The 21,755-nt window shown below is 42.0% G+C and overlaps 1 protein-coding gene and 1 long non-coding RNA gene across 2 annotated transcripts in view; one reads left to right on the top strand and one right to left on the bottom strand.

Annotated features, from left to right (window-relative positions):
- The window catches only part of tenm1 (teneurin transmembrane protein 1), a 188,147-nt gene that overhangs the window by 116,292 nt on the left and 50,100 nt on the right, over window positions 1–21,755 (bottom strand). Inside the window, exons 3-4 of the mRNA XM_008287438.1 lie at window positions 19,406–19,649; window positions 9,797–10,035 (exon numbers count right to left, since the gene is read on the bottom strand). Of these exons, the coding sequence (XP_008285660.1) occupies window positions 9,797–10,035; window positions 19,406–19,649 (483 nt within the window). The remainder of the gene's footprint in view (window positions 1–9,796; window positions 10,036–19,405; window positions 19,650–21,755) is intronic.
- LOC103361374 (uncharacterized) overlaps window positions 8,253–21,755 on the top strand; it is a 22,542-nt gene continuing 9,039 nt past the window's right edge. The window contains exon 1 of the long non-coding RNA XR_520401.1: window positions 8,253–8,335. This is a non-coding gene — a long non-coding RNA (uncharacterized LOC103361374). The remainder of the gene's footprint in view (window positions 8,336–21,755) is intronic.

Genomic DNA, 21,755 nt, shown 5'->3' with positions numbered 1-21,755 from the left:
CTGTCTCTCTCTTGACTTCAAATAAAGGCACCAATTCCAAAAATACAGGTTGTAAAAGGTATTTTTAAAAATATTAAACACGATATCTGTATTGTTTAATAATCTGCCTACAATAAGAGTGAATAAGAATAAACTACGTAACTTTGTCTTTTTTTATTTTAGAGAAAAAACCTGAAACAAACGAGCCATTTACAGACAATATACAACATCCACCCAAAACACACGCGCGATCTCTCAAAGGTGATAGTCCGGTAAATATGGGCCGTCGTTATGCAACAGATAACAACATCTGTTGAAACAAAGAAAATAAAGCCAATGCACAGTGCAGAACGCCGCAGTGTTCCCGCTCTGTGATTGAGTCACTGTGTGTGACAGCGTTTTTGTGTCCAACTGAACTGTGCTGAGCCAGAACACTCCTAATAGAAAGGATTCTAGTTTCCAGGCACTACTGGAAACAAGTTGTAGCAGCCAATCTTACCCACTCAGCATTGCTGAGTAGATAATTGGTTGCCAGTTGCCCTCCTTGACAGAGCTGCACAATGAAGAGGATCGCCGCTGATCCCAGACAAACAGGCGACCACCTGTTCAAAAACTTTCCTTTGGGGGAAGGTAACATTTCATTAGGGCTACGCCGACTCAGCACCTAAACAGCTTCATTCCGACAGCCATCACCGGACTCAGCTGACCCCCTGACATTACCTCTACACACAATCTCTGGCCTCCTGCCCACCACCTGCCATTAAGAACAGGCTGCAATCCCCTCTACGCAGACCGTTCGCTCCGCCGGGGTTATTATTACTATACCAGGTCGCTCCGAGATAATGAATGCACTGCAGCGGGCCATCAGGCCATCGGATTTATCATTAGTGTTGTTTCCATAAGTTCCACAACTTTGGAGTCATTTTGCAGGCATTTCGTCTGCCTTTGTCCTCTGTGTCACCTAGCCAGAGCTTCAGGAAATGATATCGCGAAAAGTTCAAAACTTCCGAAGCATTTTCTGTTTGGCTCGGCGCAACCATCTCGGAGCGGAGCGCGGTGTGCCGGGCAACGGCTTGCAGATTGTGCTGTCTGATTGCATACGGGCCACAGTTCAGACTGAATAAAAGTAGCAGATCTTCAGCAGAGTGAATCAGCACATTTGAGCTTTTCCAATTTAGACCTGGACCATCCTTTTATTTGCTGCTTGTTCAAAGTCTTAGCTTCTTTGTCCTTTGTATCGGTACCCTGAAAAATCAAGTCAGGGAGTTTCCCCACTCTATCTGTCTGTTGAGGCATTTAATTACAGTATTTACTTTGCACACAGCAACTGGATTGAAAACTCGCTTATATGGAAAATTTGCTTTTAGAAAATCCATAGCACTATATTGAATTTACGCACTTTGTAGGCCACAAATTTCCCGACATGTTATATTTCTTTTAATAGGCGCTAGATCAAGTCACGAACTGTCGCAGTGGCAGCGAGCCTGCCTTCACTATGTCACTCCTAATTTGCACTGTTCAAAACAGTTACCCGCACAATCTGTCCCGTCGGTACAAGGGACTGGCCTTGGCTTTGATAACGGCAAACATGGCCCCAGCTAAAGCTAGGAAAAATAAATCACCAGTTTTCTTGTTTTCTCAGGCTCCAAAGAAAGTTTCTGCTGTGCTTGCTATTAAAGTGTAACAAGTTAAATGAGAGCCTGGAGCGCTGGTGTTGAAAAGAACAAAGCCGGGTAGTCGTGTGCTGTGTAAAGAGAAGTGGCGCAACAGTGCCAGTCTGAGACCAAGGTTTCTCTTAACAAACCCCACCTTTGAGGCCTTTTCAGAGAGGTTGTCACTGCCAGGAAAGTCTTCTTTTCACATTTTTTAACTTGATCTGAGGCAGGATTGAGGCTTAAGGTCACTTATCTCGTCGAAAAAAGTTGCATGTTTAACTTCTAGGAAGCAGACGACTGTAATAACACGAGCTCAACTGGTTAAAAACATCAACACTTTTTGGTTTTATACATTCACACTGCAAACATACACACTGCTATATAATCCAGCCTCTACAATTCTCCATTACCTCCGGTGTGTACTTCGCAGTATATCTGAAAACTAGCCGTATAACTAATCTAGCTACTTTCTAAGCAGACATCAGTTACTTTCTTCAAGCACTTTCATCAGTTACGGCTCCCTAACAGCTGCTGGTTGTAAGTTGACAGCCGGGTTCATTCTATCGACCACCTGTATGTCTGAAGCATAAATAAGCTGCGTTTCTGTAAGCCAGCGTGATTAAACCACCAGCCACCGCTCACAATTTTTGTTTATTTTGTTCTCCATCTTTAGCGCTGTCCAAAAAAAAACAGCCTCTCGGGCTCCTTGTGTGGAAAAATAAAACCAAGCCAAGATCTCGCACAGATTTCCACAGTCCTACGAAGAGACTCGCCACTTCAAGAATCCTACACAGAAATATACGGGAGAATTCCACAACGGCATAGATGGCGGTCGTACGGCACATCTCCCACCAAAGAGCCAATCAGCTGCTTTGTAAAAGGTGAACTGGGATCCAGCCAATCATGTTGTTGTATGAAGCACAGTGTTGTTAAACTGTGGAGCAGAAATGGGGCAAAATCACCAAACTTTTCAAGTTGTTTTTATCTGATTTGACAGGTAATTCTACACGTTCAGTTTTCTATGTCCTGTGATGATTGAGAATGAAACTGAAATTGCAGCTATGACCAGCGTTAGATAGGGGCCTGCTCTTGTTATAGCTGTCTGGGGACATTACCAAGATGGCTGTCGAGCAGCGAGACTCACTTAAAAGGACAAAAATGATGTAGCGAGCACTGTGAAATGTGGTTTTCGCTCCTTCTCTTTTGATTCATTTCTCTTCTGTATGTCCCCACTAGCTAGGTAGGCAGCTTTAATTCTGCTATAACTGCAACATTAAGGTAGTTAGAGATGTAAGTCGAGTTCATCCTCAGTGCAGGTGTGGACTAAACCATTTGCATTCAATTTAGGGGGGCATCAGTAAGAAGGGAAGAGTCCTAATTCAGTTGTGTATATTTTCAGGTAACAGTAGTTTCTTGGTTATATTAATTACATATGAACCTAACAAAGCTATTTATTCTGTATCTACTGAGATCCACCTTCAACTGTGGGCCCTTTCTACGAGTACTAATCTAGATTGCATATAAACAAAGTGCCTACAATCTGCATTGTTTCCAACAGCCAGCAGGAGGCGACTCCTGCGAGCACAAGCACAAGTCAGGTTGTGTAGAAGTTTATTAAGAAGGGATCCAACTTCTCACTTGATTTGTTACCTCAGTAAACATTTCCCTAATGAGTTTATGGTCTCAATTGCTAGTTTCTAGTTTCCTTCAATACGGCAAGATGGTCATTTTGTAAATTATGGTCCTATTTAGAGTTAAACAAAAAATAAAGCCGGGTGTGCATTCGGCTTTGCTACCACGTGATTGACAATCCATCTTTTAAATACAGTCTAAGGTATATAAAAAAGCTTTCAGTGCCTGTGCACTGGCATCCGAAGCAAATTAAGATATAAATTTAAAACGTGGAGTAAAATTATGCCGCTCCTATCACTGCTTTTCTTAGCTGGAAGAAAATATATCCCTTAATAGTCTTTCTAAGCCTTTTACCCATCAAGCACGTTAAATATTATCATAAATCTTTTGCCGCCCTCACGACGTGGTTAATGATCAAAAACATGATTCACAATCCATCACTGTCGATAGCCAATAGGTGCACTTTTGTTTGGCTCACGTCGGCTCGGCAACAGTGACAGCAGGCTGTAGTGGCAACACTCGTGTTTACACCGTAACCTCTTCTGTGACTGTCAGAACGTGACAGCAGATGCAGCAGCAGAAAGAGTGAAAAACGATTCTGTTTCCCCGTCAGGTGCTTCCCGTGGTCACACGTCGTGATTCCATCAAAAGTGATACCAGCAGCAGTGTACGGCACATTTGACATCATTTGCTAATGCTAGCTTTGATAACAGCGTTGTATCAGGTGCGTCGATTGTTGCCTTTCTGTCTACGAGAGCAGAATTAGAAAAGGCCTAATGCAGTGCTGTGTCTTTTAATCCTGTTTGACCTGCAATTTCCTGCCAGGAAGTCAAATCAAATCAACCTGCCCAGGCCTTATGTGTGGTTGGCGTAATGTGCTCCTCAGCTGACAGTTGTAATTTCCCAACTCCGCAGCCACGGTGGTCAACAACATAGAATAGAACACGCACTTAATTTATGATAAGCTGTAATCAGCTTGGCGCTATGAGACAGACAAGGCCTGCTAGGACGTTTGGAGGAGAAATCCAGATCAAGAGGGAGCGACTTAAGAACTCTTACTCAGTTCGAGGCACCAATGACACAGCTGCAAAGTAAAGACGATGTTTCACGTAATAGTAATATATGGATCTGTTGCTTTTTCTAAATTAATTGCTTCATCATACTGAGAACGAGCATGTTTTGTGCAACGTGTAAAGTCATTCATTTTAAAGATGATTAATGGCCAGTTTATCACATTTAGGAATCCGAAAACAAGAAAATGAATTACATCATTCATCTTTCAGAACTGGTATCTGTTAGTTTTTAACTTTGCTTCAACTGAAAAATGACATCAGGCCTTATTGTAGGCTCCACACGCTGTGCACGGATGTTAAAGCTGGCGCGATTAGTCAATTAGTCGGTCCGCAGAAAATTAATGCAACTATTTGCACAATTGATTCCTGCTTTTGTGTCGTTTTTCAAGCGTGAGCGCCAAACATTCGCTGGCTCCTGCCTCCAAGACGGATGTGCTGTTTGGTCTTTTATCCTTTGTAAACTTGAATATATGTGGACTGTTGGACAAAACAAGTCACTGGAAGGTGTCACCTTAAGGCTCCGGGAAACCAGATTAGGAAAATAATCTGCAGAATCTATTGCAATAGAGAGGAGGGGATAAAAAAAAACAAAACAATAAAAAAGCATCAGTTGTAGCTCTAATGAACACATTATTTTTTCTTCCGCGCACAGTTGGGCGACTGTACTGAGTTTGACCTCTGTGATTAATATGTAACTTTTAAGGCAGATGCTTGGAAACGCAATCAGAAAATAGATCTACTGACAAAAAAAGCATCACAGTAATAAACTTAAAGCCACTAAAGACTCATTTGGCTCTTTATGGAACCACCAGGTGCCCTGAAGCAACGCGTTTCGCACAGCAGAACTATAAAGAAGATCTTAGCTTAAAGTGAACGCCGGCTGGGTCTCTGTGTGTGTGCGAGCGACTGAAATGTGATTTGGAGGTGATTATTTGATTGCAGCGTGCTGTTGACTTGCTCATTTCACTTGCGTCAGAAGCTTCGGCGCCGGTTGCCATGGAGACGGGCGTCGTTCACAAGTGAAACATCCCGCCCTCTCCTCTCGTATTTGATTGAACAAGCGAGGATTGTAACTGTTTAAAACAGCAAGATATTCATTAATGCAGAAAGTACTCTAATTAGCTTCTTTTGACAGCGCAATAGAGCAATAGTAGGTAGGCTGAAACTTAAACGAGGCCTAAAATAGAAAAAATGAGTTACTGCTAGTGTTGTCAGTAGCAATATTCCTCAAGATTACAGATGCAATCTTTATCTGTCCTCTATCTCTCCTTAAATGCCCCGTTCGCTATCATAATGCCTGCCCCTCATATCTGATGGCCGTGTTGTGCTTAATAACAAGCTACGACTGCAGGAGGGGAGGGGTACGTTGGGGGATAAACAAATTAACAAAGCTATTCGCAGCCCCTGCAACACCAGGGGGTACGGGGAGGAGAGGAAAGAGGGCAGTAAAGAAAGAGAGGAGCACTGCTTTAGCTAATCACAACAGGGGGCATACGCTGCAATCACTTAGGCACAGCATTATCTCTGCAATCATGCATCGCCCCATTGTTGTGCTAATTGGAAACCTTAATTTGAGACATAATATTATTGCCTCATTATTTGCCGGGTTACTTTCTCCCTCAAATTAATAAACAAGTCGCACAACTAACGCGGCGAGCTTTAAGGAAAAGGCAATAATTTGAGGTGGGTTTAAAAAGAAGCGGTTTGAAAAATCATCAAGGTCAGATTGTGTTTATTGAATTATTAAAAAGCTACATCAAATGCCGGGGAACCGGCCGACCGTTACACCGCTGCTCGCCCCGTGTCTTTACAAGATCGGCTACAAGCTCTGCTACATGCACAACCACGGACGACTGCGGCACGGCGAAGGAAAGTTTTGGCTGAGCGTCGTGAGAAAAGATGAAGATACGGCCAAATGTAGCAGCTGCGTTAAGATGATTTTCACCAAGGGAGGGGGGGGCAAGCATCTCCAAAATATTCTGAAATGTTTGGCTCCAGCTTGGCACGACTGTAAAGGAATATGTCTTTTTATTTTTTTTTTAAGTGTTGCAAATGTCTTGATTCAGTTAGCAGCATCTGCAGCTGACAGACAATGAGTTACCTACTGCAGGACGAGAAAACTAAAAGCGGTCAGAAAAAAATGAAGCCAAACACAATGCAATCCATCCCACACTTCAAAAAACCCCGAGATATATTTAGCCCACGATCACATAAAACCAAGAAAAGCAGCCAATGTTCGCATTTGAGGAGCTGGAACAATGTTATGTTTGGTTTTTCTTGCCTAATAACTGACTTAAATAATTCATCAAAGTTGCCTCTGCCGGATTTAGTAAGTGACTGATGATGACGGCATGTGGTGGGTGGAAAAAAAAAGAAGAAAGAAATCAAATATCTGTCATATAAATAATAATAATAATAATATTAAATATGTACAACAACCTCCTACCTCAGTACAGTAAAACAATCAATGGAAGCTGATTATATTTAAACTAAAGGAAAATTCATTATCATATTTTGAAAGTTGAATAAATTAATTTAGCTCCGTATTACATTATGATAATAAGGATTAATCTTCAATAAGAACTTGATTTAATGAGAGTCTGACTCGAAATCAATAAATACAGCAAAAAAGTCGGCGTGGCGATTATTTGATGAAGACGAGGACGCAAAATACCACTGGGGCAGGGTTTTGTGTGTTTTTTTTTTTCCCCCCTCTCTCTTCCTGTGACTGACTGGTAATTAATTCATTAAAATTACTGAATCATTATGTAATGAGAGAACCTAATCATCTGGTGGCCTGTGTCTCAACCTCTTCCCCCTAGACAAAGACATTAAGTCCATGACCACTTTAATCTTGCAATTTGAATATCTTTGATTTACAGGCGAACATGTCATCCGTGCTCGCGTCCCATACATCTTGGCGCCGTTGCCGTGGTGACGTCAACATGGAGATCAATCATTTGCCAAACAGGAGTGGAGCATGACACCAATTAAAAGGTGATGTCGTCTCCGAGTCATCACTCACACTCCTCACTAATGCACTAATTACCGGGGCTGGGACATTAATGGAATAGCATGGTTCAGCCTGGGGATTAATCTGCATGGATTCGCCTGTGTGTGTGTGCGCGTGTGTGTGTGATGTCTGTCTGTGATGTGTGTGTGTGAAAGTGTGTGTGTGATTAATGCAAACCCCCGCCTGCTCCGGCGTGACCTTGAGCACCACCACAGGAGGGAAATGAACTGGCTGGGTGGAGGGTTGGGATATCTGCACTTGGGGCGGTGGAGGGAAGCCGATGTGCTACGGTGGAGGGCCCGGCCAAGGTTGAGGCCGAACTGGGAATTGGTGCAATCGGAAGGGGATCGATGAATAAATTTGTGTTTTTTTGACTTTGACGAACTCCGCTGATGATCTTGCGGAGCGACTTCAAAAAAACTTTTCGTGCTTTCTGAAAATTCCAATCAAGTTGGTGATAATCAGAAAAAAAACTCTGGCATTAATCTGCATTTATGAGCTGCTCAGAATCACCCAGCGTTTATTGGCAGCTGCAGTCAGTGTGGAGTGAAAGCAGCAAAAAGTACAACTTAAAAACACCTCATTACAATCAAAAGTATTACAACTTAAGCCCTGCATTACTGAAGTCCCAGTGGTTCTCAAACTGGGGGTCGGGACCCCCATGGGGGTCCCAAGATAGTTCCAGGGGGGACGCCAGATCATTGTAAAAAGAAAAAAAGAGAAAAAAGCCTACATTTATCTAATAAATTTGCATTCGGGCTGTTAAAATGAAATGTGTGTACTTCTTCCCACTCCTTCTTTAAACTTGTCATATTATAATTTGATTATGCAATATTATTATTCTTTTTTAAAATGATCTTCTTTTGTTTTTAGATTCTTTTTCCCGTTTCACTCGGTAGAAATAAATTTAATTCACTCATTCATTCAAAAGAAACTTAAAGTGTTAATGTAAAGAGATCAATCTGTGGAGTTAACACATTCAAGTTATTACTCATGAGATATTAAAAATGAAACTGGGGGGGTCACGAACACAAATTTCTGTTATTTTGGGGGTCGTGGCTCAAAAAGCTTTAATATTCATTCATTCATTTCTGCAGCTTTCATCTAATATCTCACCACCGACTCTGATCCCACACACACATATTTACATAAACATCGATTTAATAACTGTCGTAACCTTCACTGGCCGCGCATTATTTTTCACAAGCTGCTCAATCAAACTATTGAACGGCTCGCGTCACAACTATTAAGCTGAAATTATTGATGTGAAAAACGTCTGAAGAGAAGAATTCGTCTAATGCGGTGCCATTAACGGGAGATGTTATTGTCTCTCTTTGTTGGGGTTGTTGGAACTTCGCCCTCTTGTGCAGCGAAAATCTGCTTCTAGGAAAAGTAGAGCAGCAACAGGCTTTAGGTGGACAGCAGTAAAGAAAGGATCTGACTTTAATCAGCTTTATTTTAGCCGATATAGATCCATTAAAAGACGCCGGGACGGATTGTTGTTCCTTGTGCATTACTGCTTTAAGCTGCAGCGACTGTTTAATCTGTGACAGAACATCAAATTCAACACTTTGACCTATATTTCTCATGTAAAATCTTAATCTGTAAAAGAGCTTTAAAACAAACGTAGCGGAGTGAAAATATTTCCTCCAGAATTGCAAACGAATAGAAGCTTATTGGAAAAAATCAATTTCAAAAAGACTAAATAATACGATACGAGAAACATCATTAAAGCCGTCGTAATGAAAGTTGCAAAGTTTTGATTAAACTGAACATAAACGAGGGAGTTAAGTAACGAGGCGTCACCTTAAAGCAAATGAAACATTTAATTGAATTAAATGTTAAATAAGCATCAACAAAATGTGTAAACAATTAAAAAAAACGCAGACAATAAGGTCATAAGCTCCGGCGAACCTGGATTGATTAATATAATAAAAAAAACAGCAGGAGTGGAAATGCAATAAGGTGATTGTGTAGCTGTGCGAAAGAGGAAAAACACTGAGTGAGTTACTGTAAGTGAGTATTCATCACAGAATAATTACCAGGTTTGTGCGCCTTGGTCCAGGACAGCTAATTTACAATTCAGAATATCCTACAGAGGGTCGCACTAGGAATACAACACAACACTGCTTCAGAGTAGCAGCGTGGAATTTCCAGGAGTCCTGCTTTGATCCCATATCGATTTCCTTTTCTTTTCTCTTTTCTCTTTGCTCCTGTATTTTTTTGTTTTTTACCCTCTGACACCTGCAACATTCGGTGCGTGTAAAATTCCCTGTTCTGAGCGTGCGTTTTTGTTTTTTTATGTATCGATTCTTTTTTTGAATTAATAGGCAGTCTCTCTTGACAAGCCTCCCAATTTCCAAGCCATCAAATTTGAAAGGTGGATTTTTTTTTATTTCTTTCCTAAAATCAAAACAAAACAAATGCTTCTGTGCTCGACTCACCGATGACGTATGTGAGCAGCAGGGCCAGGGTGAGGGTGAGGAGGGACGCCGACAGGGCCGTGCACTTCCAGTTGCAGCAGCGGTGAGGCTTGTTAAAGGTAAACAGTGGTCTGGTCACGCTGCTGCGAGGGAGAGGCCGGGGCGGAGGCGAGTACACCGTCCCGGAGGTCAGGGGGTAGCCCTGGCCCGCCCCGGACAGCAGGGCCGAGGATCCGGAGCCCTGCTTGAACAGGAAGTGCCTGCGAAGGGAAACACACAAAAAAGAAAATGTCTGTCAGAGGATAGCAAGGCTCGTGTACGGTTATGTACAGTGAATCGGAATATTGCAGGAAAATATCCATCCATTATCTATACACCGCTTAATCCTCACTAGGGTCATGGGGGGCTGGAGTCTATCCCAGCTGACTCAGGGTGAAGGCAGGAGACACCCTGGACAGGTCACCAGTCTATCACAGGGCTACACTTAGAGACAGACAACCAAGCACACTCACATTCACACCTACGGACAATTTAGAATCACCAATTAACCTCAGCATGTTTTTGGACTGTGTGGGAGGAAGCTGGAGAACCCGGAGAGAACCCACGCTGCACGGGTAGAACATGCAAATTCCACGCAGAAAGATTCTGGTGCCCCCACCGGGACGCGAACCGGCAACCTTCTTGCTGCGAGGCAACAGTGCTACCAACTGCACCACAGAATTATAATTTACACATTTTCATTTGTGTGTGTACAAGCAGCTAAGTCAATCTGTGAATCTGCTGTTGTATAGCACAGCGGTCCCCAACCACCGGGCCGCGGACCGGTACGGGGCCGCACAGAAAGACAACATTTGATTGGTTTATTTTTATTTCCAGTGGAGTCTGCAGGGTGTTTTATTTTGAAAAATGACTAGCTCGTCTTCCCGTCGCGTCCGTCTTGTTTCTCGCACTTGACTCTTATTAGTTTTAATGCTCGGCCGTTAAACGAAGCCGTCGGTCTAACCGCTGCCGAAATAAATAAGAAAACAAACATCTCAGGAGAGCTTCTTTGGAAAGAGACTCGATACTGAGACGGAAACACATATTTAACAAGTAATTTTATTAATTTACGAAACTTTTTAATAGTAGAAACAATTATTTTTTGTGCAATGACCAGTCCGTAGAAAATGTTCCTGATTAAAACCGGTCCGTGATGATGATGGTATAGCACACTTGCATTTGCCTAGTTTGGTTCTGCCTCCTCCTGATTGGTTAGTTCCTGTCAGGTGACAGTGTGTGTCAGGAAGTTGTGGTGGCCGCTGACATAAGAAATCCGTCTCGTCTCATTATTAATCAGAGTGATCCATTAACCATCAACGAACCCTCACGTTACACTTACATGCGTGTCAACCTAAATTATAAACCCATAAATTAAACAAATTCTCCCCGATTTAAACCCCGTCTAGACATATTTATACCATCATTCCGATTATAAAAGAAGTCTCCGTACGTGTGGTAGGGGTTGAGTAAGGGCAGATTCTGTTGCTGCTATTAAGCTGCAGAACACAGCTTCAGCCCTTTACCACATTTGTAGGGGCATCAGACTGACTTGGGCAAACATCATCATCATCTGTGTCTGATTTTTCTCTCTGATGTACGATCCTTTGGTGTAGTTTCCATTAAAAGTGGTCTTTTGCATCATTCACGCTGGACGCTACCACCTTGATGTCTCGCGCAACCTGTGAAGTGTGTGTGTATATTTTTTTTTTTGCCGGGACGATAACACAGTTAAACACTGCTTTTTGTGTCGAAAATGTAATAAATTGTTAATATCTAATATGTTGAGCTGACTTTTATCCATCATTTCTATGGATTTTTATGGCCTTTTCCATTAGGCGGAAAGAAGACATCGACATGTACAGACTGACCACTTTAAAGTGTTTTTAATTCATGAGAAAATAGGCTCGAGGCTTTTTTAACAGAAGTGGACAAAATCCCTGCCAGCAACTGTTGATTTAGTCGCCTGACATGACAACTGTTGCCGGCGGCTTTTATCAGCCGTAGCTAGCTCATTAAGCTAACATTAGCTGTGGGAGCGGAGTAGCAAAGCGAGTCAGACTGCTTAATGTTTCCGGCTGACTTGATTTAAAATGAAAACCTTGTAAGAAGGGCTTTGAATATGCACTTGATGGCAACATACATGAGGCTGTACTAAAAGGCAAAAGCTGCAGCATCCTCAGCGGTAGATGAAACATAAAGAAGAACACAGAAATAAAGCTTGTATTTGTGTTGCAGTTTTGTTCTAGCATCACCGTGACTACAAAGACATATATTATTGTTGCTGTGGCTGTCTCTTAAGATTACCTGTTCAAAAATGTCACTTTTAATGTTACAAACAAGCTCAAATGAGGCGTCACTGAATTGTAAGTGTCCCAAAACAGTAAGTTGTTAAACTCTTAAATGCGACACAGTGTTTGTGCTAGTCATGAATGTTAAACATGCGACCATACAAACAAATGCGCCTCTCAGCAGAAAGTCAAGTTATTTGTTAATGTGTCCATATGTTTGTTTGTTTTTTAAAAAATATATTTAAGTTTCATGCATAACAAACCAAAAGAAGCATTGCTGTTAGCTTGCACGGTTGGACTTCCGTATCATTATTCTTTCTAGAAATTGGTTTCCAGTTGTAATAAGTTTGGCCGATTTCCTCAAATCGTACAGCTTTGTTCCGTATAAGGAAGTTTAGTGTTTGAGCATTAGTGAGCTGGTGTGCTCCAGTTGCAGTGAAGCGGCAGAGGTGAGTGAACAAAGATATAGTGTGATATGTAAATCATTTTAAGAGATTGTTTCAATGGTGTTTGTCAATTTCAGTGTTTTTAGGGTTGTAGAATCCGATAGCGTAGTAACAGCTGATAATGTAATAACAGCCTATAATGTAATAACGGCCGATAATGTAATAGCAGCCGACAACGTAATAACGGCCAATAACGGCCGATAACGTAATAACATAATAACGGCTGATAACGTAATAACGGTTTGTTAATGTAATAACGGCCGATAGCGTAATAATAGCCGATAACGCAATAAATTTGCCATTTTGAAAATGTAATAGACTGATGTAATGACTTTTGGCCAATAACGTAATAACGGCAGATAACATAATAACGGCCAATAATGTAATAACGGTCAATAACATAATAACAGCTGATAATGTAGTAACGGCCGACAGCGTAATAACGGGCAAGAGCGCAATCACAGCCGATAACGTAATAATGGCCGATAACATAATAAATTTGCCATTTTGAAAATGTAATAGACCGATAACGTAATAACTTTTGGCCAATAACGTAATAACAACCGATAATGTAACAACGGCCAATAACGTAATAAAAGTCCTAAACCGATAACGTAATATCTTTTAGTTATTACATTTGCAATTTTTTATTTTTTTACCAGGCCAATAACATAATAAGTTATTACATTGTTGACCAAAACATATTACATTATCGGTTCAGGACTTCTATTACGTCATTGGCCAGTTGTTACGTTATCTGCTTCTACAAGGGTTTAAATATTAAACCAGGGAGGGTCTTCAGTCATGTGTTACGTGGCTTTGGAGCTGTACCTTAAACCTATGGTTGGAAACTACTTTGCAAAACATGCTACAGCCTGCAGTAGATGTGTTTTATCTTAATAAATACTACGGTTTTATTAATTCTTTTCACCTCCTGGTTCACAAGGCGAAAACAAAAAAACTACTGCATCCTCTAAACTCTTTAAATGCTGATTATCAATCCAACTCCAGCACTGTGCAACTTTGGCACGTGGACAGAAAGTCCTGCCGGGCTTCGCCACTGCTGCTGAGCAACGATTGGACGACGGCTGATCGAGGGAGGGGCTTACCAAACTGTCAATTAACCGCCGTCCTAATCTTGAGAGGAGGCAGCCGTTCCGCATTCTGTGTTCCATAAACTACCTGCCCCCTCTGGGACCACCGCCTGTGTCTCCCTAAAGTAGATTATGGTATGAAGTTGGAAACAATCACAGCTAGTGTGCGGGCCTATCTAGGACAGTGGTTCAATGCTTCGCCAATTAGCTTAGCACAGCACAGACATCATCTTTTCCCAGGTATCTGGTATCTTAATATGATTCTATTTATGCAAATCTGCACTCAGTGGAATTCTGACTCACATTGAAGTACGCCTGACTGGAACTCATTTAAAGGGCCCCCAAGGTGAGAGATTTTTTACCAGAGACCCCCTTCTCCTGCTACTTTCTAAACGATGAGCACAGGCAGGGTCAGGTTTCAGGACCGACTGTTCCACTTCTGCAAAAGCCTCACCTGTCGGACAAACTCTCTAGAAAAAAAAATATGTAATTCGGTTAAACTAGTTATTATCCCACGTTTGGCTGCGTTTGTGTGCTTTTAATCTAAGTGGTCTCTTAAACTTGCAAGTAATGCATCATGAAAAATTAATACAGGAAGCTAAAATCAAGGAAGAAAAGCAGTCAGAGGAAGTCCCTGAGCGCTGGAATTCCACTCGCAATTTATAATGTGCTCCACAATAAAATGCTGAGAAGCAGGCAAAAAAAACAAAACGTGACAAATGTAAAACACGGACATTATTCAAAGCTTGTTCACTATAAACAGCTAAACAATGGAACACACTCCCGCGAAAAGGATGCGATGTAATGCAGCCACAACACACTATGGATACAGCTTAAGTCACAGAATATTAAAGTACAGTCTCTCATGGCAGGAGAAGAAGCCCACAGTCGACCAAGCGCCTCCGTGGTGCAACATTACGAGCGGCTGCTGTAATGCAGAGCAGCTCTGATATGAAAGAGAATGAAATACCCCTGGCAGCTAAGGATCAATGACTTACCTATTCCCTTTTTTTTTTTTTTTGACTCATCAAAGCGACTACTTAAGTTATACGGCTGTATTAGTTCAACAGAGATGAGGTTTATTTTCATTATGAAAAAGAGCGTGCTAGATTGCAGATGATGATAGGAAACTAAGCTGAAGGGCAATTAATCTAGGTAGCATTTCATCTATATTGTGTTTGGATAATGGAGGGCGAAGGTTGGACGGCGTCAGACGAGGAAGCAGAAGTATGGCGGCTCGGAAATTATGCAATTTGGAAAAGTGGATCTGGGCAGGCAATTATAAGCAGTTCCAGCTTGTTCTGGCCGTTTTTTTTTTTTACTTCCATCAGAACAAAGACTCCTGGTGGGGAGAGACAAAGGATGGCTGTACAGGATACAGCATCAGCAGCAAAGAGAAGAAAAAAAAACAGGTATGAGTCATTGTTTTATTCTTCTGCAGTGTGTGTGTGTATTCCAAACAAAACACCAACAAAAAAAAAATACCTCCAAGCTACCGGAATCCACCACCAGCGTCATCGCCCCTAGTTACCGTGCACTCTCCGGAGGTTAATGCCGGCTGTGAGCGCGATGTGTTTGGGGGGCATGCGTACAGCTCAGCGGCGGAGTGTTATTTCGTCCGTGCAGGGAAAAAGGTGTGAGGTCACGGGGCTGCTGGTAGGACAGCGGTCTCTGAAGGGCCCTCAGAGGACAGGTTATTAAAGTGGGGCCAGACAGCAGGCTGACAGCATCACTGGACACCAGACTGCAGCCGCCTCACACCTCTTCCGCTCTGCCCTCGTGCACGACAAAAACCACATCCATCTCCACAAATCATCCGGTCTCAAATTCAGCCTCGGAGACAGATTTTTTATTTAATAATAAGAATATAAGACATCTGCCAGGTTGGTGAGAGTTTCAAGAATTTTCCACAAACGCCTGCCAGGAAGCTCACTGTAAATGGCACTTGTTTCGTGTTAATTACCAGGATTTTTTCTTTTTTTTTTAAACAAACATAATTACTTGCTTGGGAAAAGCAACATTTTAAAGCAAAATAGCGAAAATTAAACTTAATGGAAACATCTAAAATAAAACTAGTCAAGAAATAAGGCAAGAGGAACGGCTTTTGAGGTAAATAAGAAAAAAATGACTCTACTTGACAGAGCCAAAAAAATAGAAACTTAGAAAGAATCTACTGATATTTAACGTGTTATCTTTGAAAAATCTGCAAAATTACAGCATATATCAGAGCTGAAAACTGTAAAAGCAGAAAGAATAGATTGATTTTTAACCTCCTGATGATGTGATATTTCATCAAAATCAGTTTATCCTACATGTCTCGTTTAAAAAATTGCCAAAAATGAAGCATTGGCTAAAATGAGGTCCTACAAAAACCAAAAAATTCTGCACTCCTCGGACAACTGTGAAGCCATTAATGAATGAGCTGCTACCAAAAGTCATGTTAGAAAAAATTAGTGACGTTTCAAGTGAACTGGGCTGAACTGCAGGCTGTGTTCAGACAAAGCATGAATTTTTTTTATAGTATTGGACATGTTGATTGCAGGTTTTTTTAAGATTTTTGCAAAATAAGTAATTAAAGACATGCAACTTTCTTTCTCTCTTTCTTTTTTTCTTTTTATAATTCATGCCCTTTATGACACTTTGTCATATTTCTCAGCGTTTTCTCGCCTTCTAGCCATTTCCATAGAGGTGCAGGGCTTCATACTGCAGGGAAAAATGTGACAAAACTGCACTCAGAGGGTTAAAATAAAAACAAAAAATCAGCAGAAAAATATAAAATAACACCGTGGAGCAGTTTCAGAGCATTACGGGGAAAAAAATCTCACCGAAACTGTAGATTGTTTAATTTAATCTAATCAATAATCGACTTAATTAGGGGTAAGATGAGTTTTTTTTGCTGCTGAGTTGTCTTTAATTCTACTCTGATTCCGTCTCCATCAGTCCCTTTCTGTGTTTTCGCTGGCTGTGTGTCTGTATCACGGCCCCATGGCTGCGACAGATGACATCCATCCTTCACTGTCGGCCTCCTTTCCTCTCTCCATCAACCAATTGTGTGTCTGCTGAAGGCTGTGAGTCAGATGGGGGACACAGGAGGCTGCACATGGAGCAATCGCACACCTAAGGGTCAACGGCAGTTCAGCTCGGAAAGGCCAGAGATAAACTCGCACGAACCCAGAGAAACAAAGCGTCGCTCAGAGATGACAAACGCAAGACAAACATACATAAAAAAAGGATGTCAAACACCAGCATTTTCACATTTTTGAGGCCAGTACACAGGTCGAATTCACCGCTGAGCCTTTATTGCTGTACCCAAGGTGGATTAGAGCAAAAGGGATCAGAATCCAGTTGAAGAAATTGCATTTGTCAACGCATGTGGAACACTATTCTTCTTGTGTGGTGCTTTTAAAAATGCTTCACTGTTCTTCCTGGCTCCCTGCCTTTGATCTTCTCAGACAATATCTAGGGGCGATGCCCAGGAAGCTCTGAATTCATATCAGAGGGCAGATTTCCCCCGAGACAGGAAGAAAATGAGAGTTCCCGCTCTCCAGGAGGTTGCCGTCTAGGCCCAGGGGCTGTCTCTACCTGGATAAGTGCGAGTGGCTCTGCGTGTGTGCGTAGGTGGAGGCCTTTGTTAACAGGTGCATGCAGATGTGCGACGTGTGCGAGTGCACGGTGCACGTGCACGTTTCAAGTGATCTCACTTCTGAGCGATAAGATGAAGGGGGGGGGAGAAGGCAGGGCACCAGTCAATTTATTACAGTCCCAACATTTGTTATGCCTCTTAACACAGCCAGTGTGAGACCCGGTCAGATATATTGAATATCCATATCTGCATCACTCCACTTACACGAGCTGGCCTCTCCAGAAACATAACGGATGTGCAGCTGAAAAGGAAATCTATGCACACTTCAAACAATCTTAATCTCCGCTGACGCAACGTCAATACATTTCGATACTGATTCATCAAATACGCATCAGGGAAAATGGAAGTATACTTGACAACAAGAGATATCCTGGTTTTTTTTTTTTTGCCTCTTTTATTAAGGTCATAGCATCACTTATAATTCTGTTGGCATAAGCCCCCATGTCAAGTTTGTAAATACTTGGTAAATCTTTAATCTCACGCCTGAGATTGAGCTGATAGCAGTGGCAGGGTAAGAGCAGAAATATGAAATCATTAGATTAGCAGTTTATCTGAGAATGTGAGAGAAGGGCGAGGGGAGGCTGCGTGAATATTAAATCCAAACCCAAAACAGCTAAGCAGTGAAGTCCGCTTCTTCTTCTTCTTTTTTTTTTTTTTGTCTCCCCCATCAAAAGCTAGATAGAAGAGAGCCAATAATATGTGAATTATGTTATGAAGGGACACTATTCTATTGACTACGAATATGATTACATTTTACGGTTCAGAACTAATAGCACACTATCAAATGAAACTTATTTGACTATAAAGTCCCAAATGCAAAAATGTATTACTACAAAAAGGCGCCATCCAATATACTGAGCCACAGCGGAAATTGTGTTTTATAATCATATCTCTCTTTGGGAGAAAGTTCTTTTAGCTCAGCAAAAATTATTTGAACAATTTGGAACATAGAAGAAAAAAAAAAAAAAGGGGGCCTGAATTTTGTTTATGATGAATATTCATTTAAAGCGCGCACACACACACACACACACACACACAGGCGCATAGATAAGTAATGTAATTACAATACACTCCTGACAAGTCTTTTACATTGATACTCATGTCTGGCCAATGATTAATTTAAATTGTCACTGAATCTAATTTTATTCTTCCTTTCCTTTAAATGAGGTAAGATCTAATTATGGCCTAATGCATAACTTATTAAAAACCTTTTCTTGTGGCGTGGCAGCCTGCCAATCTCATCCTCACTCATAACACCAGAACTCAGCTCCTGCTACCAAGCTCTCATTAAACATGCAAACATATTCTTTTGCACCTTGCTGCTTCTTCTCGAAAGCAGCCTCACAAATGAGGATCTCCTAAATAATTCTCTGATCAATTATTACTTATGCAGCAAGCAAATGCTTAATTCTGTTTGATGGGACGGAATTCTAGCGGCTCGTCTGCGAGCATTTGGGGGAAGAAAAAAATTTTTTTCTCGGGTAACGAAATTGGAAGCGAGATCACAATGTGTTCCTGAAAAGAGGATTTCTAATAGATGAACAGAATTCTACTTTTATTTTGGATAGTTTAAACTCAGATACAGGTCCCCTGGTGAATCTCTCTGCAGTGGGGGGTAAAAGAATGAAAAGAATTCAAAAGAAGTGAGAGATTCGTTATGACTTTGATGGTGTGCAGAGTCCTGTAATAATACCCCAGAGGCCTGCGTGGTGTTCCACTTACTGCTCTAAACACGTACAAAACATGTCCATCCTAACAAATCCTTTAGTCCAACATTGATTCTTAATCATTCCACTCTGATTTTTCTAAGAAATTTTGAAAGTGTGCCAAGTCACAGTCTTGATGAAAGAATTTTCTTTAATCTAATGATCCTCATTTGTGAGATTAAAGAAATGTCTTTAATCAAGTGACACTATGCTGAAGGAGAGCGGTTTGCCTTGAAGATATTTTCATTTGAAGAGTTTCATTGCAAAAATGACATGCAGCGTTTTGGACTGAAGGCTTCTTGGAGCGACGCCCTCCACTTGCTCCAAATTCTTGAAATCATCGTTGCTTTTCTTTTTTTTTTTTTTTATTCACTTGTTCCAACCGGGATGCATTCATTTGGTGTCTTCTCTTACCTGGTCTCGAGGGGGATGTTGCTGTTGAGCACCCAGCTGTTGTGAAGCTGTGCCTGGTCTGTGCTGGAGCTGGTGTCTGCCCCCTGGCTGCCCTGGCTGGCCTGGCACCGCGTTGGCATGGTCTTCCTCTGCAGGCTGACTTGAGTGTAGGGTGCCGGGCGGGCGCAAGTGCAGGCGTGAGGCGGCGGCGGAGGCGGAGGCAGCGGGCGGAACGTGAACTGGCCACCTGGACTGCTGGGCAGCTCTGTGCAGAGACAACGAAGCAAAGCAGGCGAGGAGGAGGAGGAGGAGGAGGAAGGGAGGGAGGGAGGGAGGGAGGGACAGGGGAGAAATAAACATAGGTTTATTAGGAGCGCAGTACCATAAATTACAAATAAAAGTGGCGTGTTAGTTGACAGTTTATTGTTATTACACTGATTGAGGGACATAAATCAGCTGGAAAACTGTCCCTGTCCAGTGCCTTCCCCTACCTACCTGCTTTGATACACTTCCAGCAGCCCTATAAATAGGTTCTTGGCTGGCTGCAACATTGAGCAGTCTTTAAAGAGCTAACAGCTCTGGCTTAATCTGCACCCGCCAGCCCAAACTACCCATGTGATGTTTATTATGAGATCTGTAGCTCGACGGAATGAGCTAGCCAGCTGTAACTCCCTCACACTGGTAACCTCGGGGTCTAGCAAGAGTTCTCTCAATCCATCATTTATCATTCTCTTTCACTATAACTCTCCCTCGCCCCGTCTCTTCCTCCCTGCTGCTTTCTCTCGCCTCACAGTCTGTCTTCAAAAAACTGAGCATGGACTAATTACAGTTTTGCCAAATGCAATATGTGTGCATATGTTTGCTTAATGTGTGTGTGTGAGTGTGTGTGTGTGTGTGTAGGGCTGCAAATGAAGCTGCCTTGCATGTATTTGTAATGTGTATTTGTCAGGCTGTATTCACGGGTGTATATGAGCCGGGACATTAGTTATCAGTGTTTAGGGGGACAGCTTATGCCATATGGTTGCAGCATGCTTCCACGAACAAGGCAAATCCTTCATCCCAAAAGACCAACTCTGTCCAGCTGTATTGACAATGAATATAAAATTAGCCTCAAAGCAGAGGGTAAAGAGTCTGTCTACCAGAATCTGGTGGAAACACACACTCTTGGCTCTCGATAGTATTTGCTGCCAAAATGTCAGCAATAATTTAGTATCTGGAAATGTAGCTTACCTGGGAGATTACCACAGCCTTCTTTATTCATGTGTAAGTATTACACAGATAACACCAGAGAACCGGTTTTATGACTCTCGCCAAATGAAAACTGAGACGAGCGAAGAATTAAATAATCTTGTTTCGGCTTCTATTGCCAACATAAAAACTGGTGTGTTGCTGGAATACGTGGCTCAGCGACCGTTCTGTTTCAAACCGAGAGCGACATCTTTCCCAAATATTGCAGAGAAACGGTAATGGAACGCTTTATTGTCGACATTTCCATAACACAAAAATCTGTGCACATGAACTGACATCATATCGTCGCTTTGATCTCTTCAAAGTTATCGTCGCCTTTCTGCGCAGATATGTCAGCCAACGCGCGGCGTCGCATCCACCCAGTGTTCACTGACACACCGCATAACGCATCAGGGTTTATGGCCCTCAGTTGTTAAAATTTCACATTTACGAGACAAATAACGCCGCAGATATGTAAGGATGCAACGGCAGGACAGAAACAGTTGTGTAAATGGTCTATAAACATTTCCCCATGTTTGCACGATACCATCTGTCCAGCTGAAATGGCATTGTGAAGACAGTGCAGCAGCAGGCGTGATGATTCCTCTGCATACACATCCACTGTGTATACGTTCCAACAAGACAAACAAACACAATCAAAAGTGGGGAAGAACCAGCAAAGTGAGGCTAGAATTAGGGTTGTAGACTCTGCAAAGGCCTGACTTATAAACCTCATCAAGAGACTGATGAAGAAATGAGAAACTAAATGAGCTCTTTCAAAAGGAGTCTTCAAAGATACAACCAGAAGCTTGTAGATGGTTAAAAAAGAAAAAAAAAAAAAAGTGCCTAATTGAGGTAAAAATGGCCACAGGATATTTAAACAAAATATTAAAATGACTGGTAGATAGTGCCATATTTCCATCCATCCATTATCTATACACCCTTTAATCCTCATTAGGGTCATGGGGGGCTGGAGTCTATCCCAGCTGACTTAGGGTGAAGGCAGGAGACACCCTGGACAGGTCACCAGTCTATCACAGGGCTACACTTAGAGACAGACAACCAAGCACACTCACATTCACACCTACGGACAATTTAGAATCACCAATTAACCTCAACATGTCTTTGGACTGTGTGGGAGGGT

The sequence above is a fragment of the Stegastes partitus genome, unplaced genomic scaffold (assembly GCF_000690725.1).
Source record: "Stegastes partitus isolate 25-593 unplaced genomic scaffold, Stegastes_partitus-1.0.2 Scaffold500, whole genome shotgun sequence".
NCBI lineage: Eukaryota > Metazoa > Chordata > Actinopteri > Pomacentridae > Stegastes > Stegastes partitus.
The sequence above is the reverse complement of the archived record's forward strand: the minus strand, read 5'-3'. Positions and strand labels throughout refer to the sequence as shown.